General features: G+C 32.8%; 2 protein-coding genes across 2 annotated transcripts; one reads left to right on the top strand and one right to left on the bottom strand.

Annotated features, from left to right (window-relative positions):
* The first annotated feature begins 756 nt into the window (after window positions 1-756).
* Window positions 757-3701, top strand: LOC139876839 (uncharacterized protein At2g34460, chloroplastic). The gene is made up of 5 exons (XM_071864218.1): window positions 757-952; window positions 1075-1254; window positions 2632-2751; window positions 2833-3105; window positions 3344-3701. Exons 1-5 carry the CDS (start codon window positions 815-817, stop codon window positions 3506-3508), a joined length of 876 nt encoding a protein of 291 aa, XP_071720319.1. The 5' UTR covers window positions 757-814; the 3' UTR covers window positions 3509-3701.
* Window positions 3702-4890: 1189 nt separating this feature from the next.
* LOC139877593 (uncharacterized protein C594.04c) lies at window positions 4891-7930 on the bottom strand. The gene is made up of 3 exons (XM_071865025.1): window positions 7718-7930; window positions 7307-7570; window positions 4891-5549 (listed from the first exon to the last, which is right to left on the bottom strand). Exons 1-3 carry the CDS (start codon window positions 7928-7930, stop codon window positions 5067-5069), a joined length of 960 nt encoding a protein of 319 aa, XP_071721126.1. The 3' UTR covers window positions 4891-5066.
* Window positions 7931-9661: the final 1731 nt, after the last annotated feature.

Raw genomic sequence — 9661 nt, 5'->3', positions numbered from 1 at the left:
CAACGACAGCCCGTTTCTTCCTGCTCGCCACGAGTAAATTTTCCCGCCACCCACATTATGACCCGAAGGCCACCACCGCAACGCGCGTTCGGTAACTTTCTAGTTTTTTGATTATTAGATAAGAGAGGAATACTCACAATTAACTAACATGCGATTCTGTGCTAGTCAAATTAAGAACTTGCTTTTCTACATATACTGTACATATTGTATTCAACTTCTGAATCACACTATAATTATTTTCAAATTGCGATACAGTATTATCTAGGACATACAATTACATTACATTGATTGATCATGTACACTAAATATATATGAACGAGATCGATAGTATATAGACATATGAACTCTTTTAACAAAGAATTCAACTCTATACAACTAATAAGACGGCATAATGATTACAAGTATTAGGTTCTATTTATTAATAGGATTAGATATGATTAAATGAATGAATGGATATATTTGATGGGTTTAAATGTTTAAAATGGGTTTATATGATATATATATATATATATATATATATATATATATATATATATATATATATATTTTTTTTTTTATTTTTTTTTTTTTTTTTTTTTTTTTGAGTGGATAAATGTGTGACATTAGAGGATGTATATGATGGATTTAAGCGTTTAGGATGGGGATTTATCATATTATTTTATTTAAGTGGATAAATAAATATGTAATATTGAATTTTATTAAGGGGATATTTGATAAAACCCCAAAAATTTACAAGTAAAACTGTTCTATTTCATTTTCACGGTTTGTTTGTCAGCCATCAAAAGGAAACGCAACCTCTTTACGCACCAAATATATGTGGCCAACATCAATGGCCACTTCATCTTCCCTATTCCTTCTAAAAAGCTCTCTATTTCACACTTTTACTAAACCCTTTTCTACTAGTATCATTTCACCTCTCAAATCTTATCATTTTCACAACAAATCAATAAGGGTTAGTAAACCAATTTTACATTCATTAAAATTTAATGTCCATGTTTTTATCTTATCTGTAGTGCTATTCATGTGTGTTCTGTTGATCACCCAGAAATATAAATTTATTGGTTGTGTTTTCAGATGGAAATAAGTGAAATTAAAGAGGAAAAAAAGAAGATATTTGTAGCAGGAGCAACTGGAAAAACAGGTAAGAGAATAGTTGAGCAGTTACTAGCAAAAGGCTTTGCAGTTAAAGCCGGTGTTCGAGATGCCGAAAAGGCTAAATCTATCTTTCCTAATCAAGATCAAGATCTTCAATTTGTATGTTTTTTTGGATTCAATGTTTAAACTTAAAATTTGTGTATACTTGGGTAGCCGGACATGTTCAAAACTCACTAGCACTAAGCCAGGAAACGGTCAGAAACGGGAAATCGAATAATTAGACTAGGTAGGTTGCGTACATCTGCGTAAAATACTCCCATCTCCTTGCTATAGGTAGCCCGAATATTTTAGTGATACAAGATTACATGCGACTCAAGTACGCATCAGTGGCGATTCCAAGATTATAACTCAATGGGGTCCCGAAATTTTTTTCAATACCAATTATATTACATTGCTATTTTAGTGATAGTTTACCTTCAAAAAGATTATAAATTTGCAAAATATATAGGGTCAGAGTAGTATAATTTAGTGGTGTCCAATATAATTTAAAAGAAAAACTATAGATTTGAAAAATACATGGGGTCATACATTTAAATTTTAAATTTAGTGGTGTGTCCTATACAATTTACAAGGTATTTTCTACTAAAAATTTTCAAACTAGCGGTGTCTCGTGACCCCACGGGTCCCTACTTAGAATCGCCCTTGGTACGCATATGTTCAACTCAATGTCAATGTCATTTCGACTCATAGGTTTTCTTTTTAACAGCAAACACACACACACCCTTTTTGTCCAGGACGGGAGTCGAACTCACAACCTCAAGGTTCATGAGATCCCTTGATACCGCTAGGCCAGAAGCCCTTTGGTATTTCGACCCATAGGTCGTGGGTTCAATCTTACATGAAACGTGTATATAAATACATTCAACCTGTGGTTGTAAGAGTGTGAGTTTGCGGTTTTAGAAAAAAACTTGTATGATGATAAAAGGCTGCGAATGATTCATAAGATGTTGATTATAGGGTTTGGGAATAACCGGATAAACATTTGAATCATGCAATCACTTTTTTAATAAAGTATTTCGCCATATACATTGCCTTAGGTTAAACGAAATCTTTATGTGGAATAAGACAAAGACAACAACTCCAATATAGGCAATTAACATTTAGAGTCAACAGCAAAGAGTTTTGTATATCTCAATTGTCCATTACATGGTCTATATAGATATGAAAGGTTACACCTTTTGACGAAATGATGTCCATGAATGATGAGACCTTTTGACGAAAAGACACCAACTAATATACATAATCTTTCACTTTGATTAATCAAGTTAGCTTATACAAGTGTGCAGTCCGCAATCTCCTAACTCGTATCTAACCTTAACTTGAAACCCTTTTGTTTTTTTGTTTTTTTTGGATGGAATTGGTATGAATGAAAGCAAATTGTCTTTTAAATTTCGTGAAATGTTGCATTTTGAAGGTTTAAGTAGCATATGCATGGACTAACGGTTATATGTATATACGTACATTTTTCACTTTCAGGTAAAAGCAGATGTAACAGATGGTTCAGAAAAGTTAGCCGATGCAATTGGTGATGATTCAGATGCTGTTATTTGTGCTACTGGTTTTCAGTATTCATTGGACTTATTGGCTCCATGGAAGGTCACTTGTTCATCTTTATCAACACTACTGTTTGTAACCTAACAATAATAATATACTGTTTGGGGTGATTTGGTTTTTCAGGTTGATTATTATGGGACGGTTAACTTAGTTGATGCATGTCGAAAAGTTGGTGTGAGTAGGTTTATTCTGGTGAGTTCGATACTGGTCAATGGTGCTGCAATGGGCCAGTTGCTTAATCCAGCTTATGTCGTTCTCAATGCTTTTGGGCTTGTTTTGGTTGCGAAGCTTCAAGCGGAGCAATACATAAGGAAATCGGGTATCAATTACACCATTATAAGACCTGGTGGGTTGAAAAACGACCCACCAAATGGAAACATCGTCATGGAACCAGAGGTATTCATTTAAAGAAGCCTAGTCTAAAAAACAACTATATACTTTTGACTTTTGTAGGTAGATGCATTAATCAGTTTTTAAATGCTAAAAATTGCATGAAGTTTTTAAATTCAACACGTTTACATTTGTATATGATTGAATGTGTGTGTATTCAATCTCGCTACCTAAGTTTGACTTGTTAGACCAACAAAAAGTCTAACACACGGCAGATTTAGTTATGGTTTTTGCTTTCGTGCAGGATGTATTGTTTCAAGGATCTATATCTAGAGACCAAGTAGCGGAAGTGGCCGTTGAGGCACTGATTCATCCACAATCTTCTTATAAAGTTGTCGAGATAATTGCAAGCACAGAAACTCCTAAAAAGTCGTTTGAGGAACTGTTTGGTTCTATTAAACAAGGCTAGTTTTAATGAAACATTCTTAGTATAGTCATATATAATTTTTCTTCAAAGTACTTATACTAGTCTTGTGTATACCTTGATATGTCTTTATTCGCTCCATTTGAAAAGAAAACATTGTTTTGTCTAACTTAAGCTCCGATGTTTGACTCGTGGTATGTAAGTCAAATATACAGCAAGTTAGAAACAAAATTACGAAATCACATTATATCTCTAAACTTTTGTTATTGGTGTCAGTTTTATACAATATGAAGTACTGTGAAAATTGTGTTTATGTAGATCCATATAACATTAAAAAAAAAATAATAATAATAATAATAATAATAAATAAAAATTAATAAGTTTACATTCTAAATTTGGCTTCTTTTACCTTAAAAAGAAATATTCAAAACAGAATGAAAGGCATAACTAGGTATGGAGAATCCAACATGGCGCTGTTTTGTTAACAACAAAGGAATGCTTTGACTTTAATAGTCAAGAATCAGTTTCTAAATAAATTGGAAAATATATGTTTGAAGTTATAACTTAATTTACATGTTCAGCACTTGTCACCCATAGTTAGTTTCATATTTAGTTAGTTACTTACGAATTCCAATCATTTACATGCATATTTGGTCGAATCTGTATCAGTTTGACTCTCAGTTATGTTTTTCCATGATCAACCAAAAACTCAAACATCAACACATCTTACTCAATGTAATATAATAATAATCTGTTGGAAAAACTTCTTAGTCTGGCTCGTATGTATTCTTTAACTTGATGGTCAGTTGAAGAACCAAATACTTTTTGTGATTTTATTATAAATGAATGAAACTAAGAGTTTAGAGTAGGATTTAAAACTTGAAATCCCACTCTTTGGATCTAAAGTTGTACGTATATGCATACATAATAGTTACGGGTAAGATTATATATATTTTACAAAGCCTAGCTCTGAGCCTCTGACATGGGCTTTGTAACAGTAATACAGTATATTTTTGAAAGACATACGTAATCAGAATCCAACTATTCCAACATGTAGTTATTTTGTAACAGAAGAATACTTTGACTTTTGGTAGTCAACAACCACTTTTTAATAGTATTAGAAAAATGGCATGACGAAGTTATAACAACTCAATTTGCACGTTGAGCACTTGTCACTTATAGCTAGTTTCAAATTTCCATTCGTTTACATGCATATTTGGTTGAATCTCTATCAATTTGACTCTCAAATTAAGGCTCAGATCCGTGTGCAATCAAAAAGTCAAATATCAGCAGATTTTAGTCAATGTAATATAAAACTAGGCTCGTGTTGCTCACAACACATCTGATGGAAAAATGGGTTAAAACTTAAAAGTTTATACATATTATAGATAGATAAATACCAAGAATTACAATCCAACAAACGCTCATCTAACACAATACATTTTACTTAAACTGATGGCTGTTTCACACATCAAGACACTTTGTGCCTATTAATGTCTAACTAGTTAATACCTCTAAATTTCACAACCACCTTGTAAACTAGTTCGTTCAAAGGCTTCACATACAAAGTACAAAACATTCAACGATTTTAGACGAAATAAACTCAACTAGCCTTTACTTTAGGCACTTCATTTATGGATGATTTGAAGCATGGTACCCAAACAGAGGTCCGCTTTTGATACATTCTGTATGCTTCAGCCCTATACTCAAATTTCAGCATCTTTCTTTCAACAAGTATAGTAACATATGCTAAGCACATTGTGTTGACTAATGGTCCAACAAAGGCCCAACTGCAACCCAGGTTCCAGGCAAATATGAGTAGACCCCACCACCATAATTGCTCACCAAAATAGTTTGGGTGCCTTGAATAGTACCATAAGCCTTCATCAAGATTGGGCACCAATGGGTTTCCTTGTTCTTTTAGTTTCTCATTTTTGGTGACGAATGTGTAAAGTTGTGTGTCCGCAAAATGAGCTATAACAATGCCGCTAATACAAACGATTATGGCAACTATGTCCCATATGTTCAGTGGCTTGTTTACGCTGTGGACGATGTATATTGGTAGGCACACGCCAATTAAAAATACCTGGGTAATATATAATACAAGATGAAATCCCACCAACATATAAAGATTGTTTTGGTTTTTGTCATTCAAACATTAGGTTAAACACTTAAACCATAACAAACTATGAATTTTGTAGAAATGAATTCGAAAGCATTCATATCTAGTACTTTTTTTTTTAACAGCAGTTATGGAATCACCCAGGGGACTAATCAACTCAGGCGTTCATCTCCCGCAGTTGCATAACTAGCCCCCAACTGCTGCCCAGGAGGAAACCCGGCCCAATCCGAGGGCATGGGCAGTAAAACCCCCCCTCCCCCACTGCCCCCACGACGCGATGTGCGGAAGGCACCATTGGGTGGAATTCAAGAGTTAAGGGGGAAACGTTGTGTGCATTCATATCTTGTACTGAAAGCAGATTTTTTTTTTCTTTTTTTAGTTTCCAAATTTCTATCAAAATTGGAACAATGATACATACAAATATAATACAAAACAAAACATGCAACAAGAGAGTTTATCACAAAATTGAAGGAAATAACAGTAGGAACACTCTTTTACTAATACTCTCTGTCTCAAAATAAGTATCTACATTTCCATTTTACTTTGTCACAATATAAGTGTCCACTTTCAATATAGACAATCTTTACCTTTTTACAATTACTTACATTTTTTCACAAAAGTTGGTATCTAAAGTAACAACAAAAGTGACATTCAACTCTGAAAATGAAGTACGCTTCAATTTACCTAAAACTTAAACACGACACTTATTATGGGACGGAGAGAGACGGAGAGAGTATCAATTGACAATCTATTTATTGAACAATAAAAGATTACTATTCCAGACAAATTAATGTAATTAATGCATTTCCGCTTGGCGTTTTTTTATTTGGTCCGATTTGTTCGCATGGTGGAACATTAGGCGGATGATTCCACCCACATTAATCATGTTCACCTCGGATTGGTATTCGGGAATCGGTATTATTGCTTCGAAATTTTGGAGATTAATCCGTCCGGCTAATTTATGAGCACTATGGGTTGCAAGAAATACGGCTTTATTCGAAGATGAAGTATCGTGTTGGACTCACATTGTCAAAGAGATCAAGATAAAAGGTTTTCAGTGGACCCTTGGAGGAAAATTATGTCACTCTCATCAAATTTATATTTGGGAAAACAATCCATGGATGTTAATTTGAGCCTACGACTTCCGAGTATTTACTTATGTTCTGTTTACACAGCTCGTACATGTAACCACATATGTGTGTTAATCAAATTTGCAAATGGCTTGGTTAGATTTAGTTAGTACAGACCATGTGGGTCATTTTTGTTCACTGGGTCATATTCATGATGTCATTCTTTTGTAATGTCTGCAATCATTGTTTTGATGATTTGTTTTAATTTAATTCCTTGTTTTTTGCCAAAAAAAATCTACTTCCAACACTATTTTTCAATTCTCAAACTATATCTTTTTTCACAATTTATATATGTATTATAACTTACTAGAATTTTTTTAAATTAAAACTGTTTGTTCTAATCAAAATATTATATTCTATAGATTTATACTGTTACCTGTCTCTCATAGTTCTGTTTCCAATTACTTACTTTTTCTTCACAAATACTTATTATTCACGAATTTGTACATTAATTGTTACAATGTGGCTTTGACTAATGTAGTCACCCTATCTTAGGCTTGAAAGAACATATTAGTACTAAAATTAAGTACTCCATACTTAAAGTAAATTAAAGCAAGTCAATGATAGAGGTTTCAAGAACTAGTAGTATACCTGTTGAATGAGATAAACTGCAAAGAAAGAAACCCACCACCAGTGTTTTCCATACTGTCGAGCCAGATCAGTGAACCTCCAATCTTCTCTAGCACCCCACTGCCATTTTTCACGCCTAAAATAGTTATGGGTCAGCCTTATAGCCCAGACCCAAGTCAACACAACAACAACCCTTGATCGCCATAAGTTGTATTGCGAAATAGGGTGCGTCTGAAAGAAATGCGCTAGTAACACCGGTATCACGGTCCAGTACACATCTATCATCTACAGTACAAAATAACAAACAAACACAACTATTAACATAATTAAACCTCAGCTCGTTAGATTGGGTGAGGCTAATGTGTTACTACATAAGGAAATTAAAAAAAAAAAAAAAAAAAAAAAAAAAAAAATAAAGGTTAAGTAGTTTACCCAATGGCTAGATTGGATGAGGCTAATGAGCCAAAAAAGGACATTGATGTTGAAGAAAAAAAGGATGTTGGCTAAGAATAGAGGATGGTGGTAGCACCATGACCATATTGGGGATAAATTGTGTTGGTTTTTGAGGAGGAAATATGTGTAGAAAAGTATTGAAGGAAGTGGAGCTACAAATGCAATCAAAGCATTTTTCAGATTTCTACCCATGTTTGCTTGGTTTGGTTGATTTAATCAAACTTGGTGGTTCACTAAATGCCCATTTTCTATTCTATTATTTATATACGGATTATACGAGTTCTAATCATTAAATCTAATAATTTGCTTGAAATTTAACGGACCAATCAGAGTGTGACATGTGGCGCGACAATCATATGTGATTGAAAAAAAAATTAAAATTTTTAATTTTTTTTTAAATTTTAATTTTTTTAAATTTTTTTTTAAAAAAAAAATAAATTTTTTTTTTAATTTAGCATTCAAATCCAATCACATGCGATTGTAAAACTCAATCACATGTGATTGTAAAACACAATCACATGTGATTCTGCATGTCAAATCTAATCACATGTGATTGTAAAAAAAAAAATTCAACCGAAAACAGACTTTAATTCGGTGATTTGATCAAGTTTGTTAGCATTTCGTGATCATATCTTCAAAATTTCAGACTTTAATTCGGTGATTTGATCAAGTTTTGATCAAAAACTTGGTGTTTAAAGGTTTTAGCACAAAGTTACTGAATTCCGTCATTTTATTAAAAAAAACTTTTCAATTACATGTGATTGGATTTGTCTGTGACGACCCGAAAATTTCCGACTAAATTTAAACTTAATCTCTATATAAATTCGACATGATAAGCAAAGTCTGTAATATTGAGTCTCAAAATTTTTGAACTGTTTCATGAAATCAATTACCCTTTGACTATTTTCGACGATTCACGAACAACTATTTGTAAATAGGTATGTATATATTTAAATAATTATACATATGATTTGAAATATAATTTATATGATGTAATTGTTAGAAATTAATTATGTAAAAATATAATTATCATTTAAAACATATCTATATACAAATAAAGTATATTAAAAATAAATATTAAATAATTGTAATACTCATTGGTGTTCCGATTGATATTAAGCAAATTAAATTCAAACTGATATTATTTTAAAATAAACGGTGATCCGAAAATGAGTTCTATAAATTTTAGGCTTATTAAAGATATATTTAGGAACCATTTGTTGAATTTTAAAACTTTTCATATTTTACATGGGATTGGGGGTGAATAATTAATGTAATTTTTATTTAATAATTAATGACCGAATTTGATACCATAATGACCAGAATAAATAAATGGACTTAATTTAGAAATTTGAGACTTTTAGGAACACTTTTATATTTTAACTGTTTAGCAATGGGTACGAAATAATATCTAATAAAAAGTGTCGGCAGAGAGTAATAGGAAAATGATCCGTGAATGAAAATTAGAAACTACTGTGTTGTACTATTTCCTTTTTGTTGATTTACAATTCACCAACTATCTTATATATTGATCATGCATATTTTAACCGTGGGGTTTAATATGCCTGCTCAATACGTAAAGAGGGGTTTAAGGATCTTAGAACGTGGCTCTCCGGTCCGGCTACCGTGAATAACCCTGGCCGACATGATGATGTCAGCGGGGTGGCCAAGTGATTAAGTCCACCTCTGATAACGATCGTCGATCGAGAGGCCCCAAATAAGGTCGTAGGTACTAGCTTACAGAAGACTAACCTGTTAACCTTGAAAAGATGCTGGATGATGTTGTTTTACGTAATGTGTATCGTATGCGATGGTTACGTAATGTGCTGTGTCCGGTAAACGATAATTAGGGTTTGTATTTATAGGCTAACCCTAATTCTAGAGCCGTCCCAGATCACGTTAATCTCATCCATAACTGACTCC

Source organism: Rutidosis leptorrhynchoides, chromosome 11 (genome assembly GCF_046630445.1).
Source record: "Rutidosis leptorrhynchoides isolate AG116_Rl617_1_P2 chromosome 11, CSIRO_AGI_Rlap_v1, whole genome shotgun sequence".
NCBI classification, from domain to species: domain Eukaryota; kingdom Viridiplantae; phylum Streptophyta; class Magnoliopsida; order Asterales; family Asteraceae; genus Rutidosis; species Rutidosis leptorrhynchoides.
Note: the sequence above shows the minus strand (reverse complement) of the source record. Positions and strands in the feature narration are given on the sequence as shown.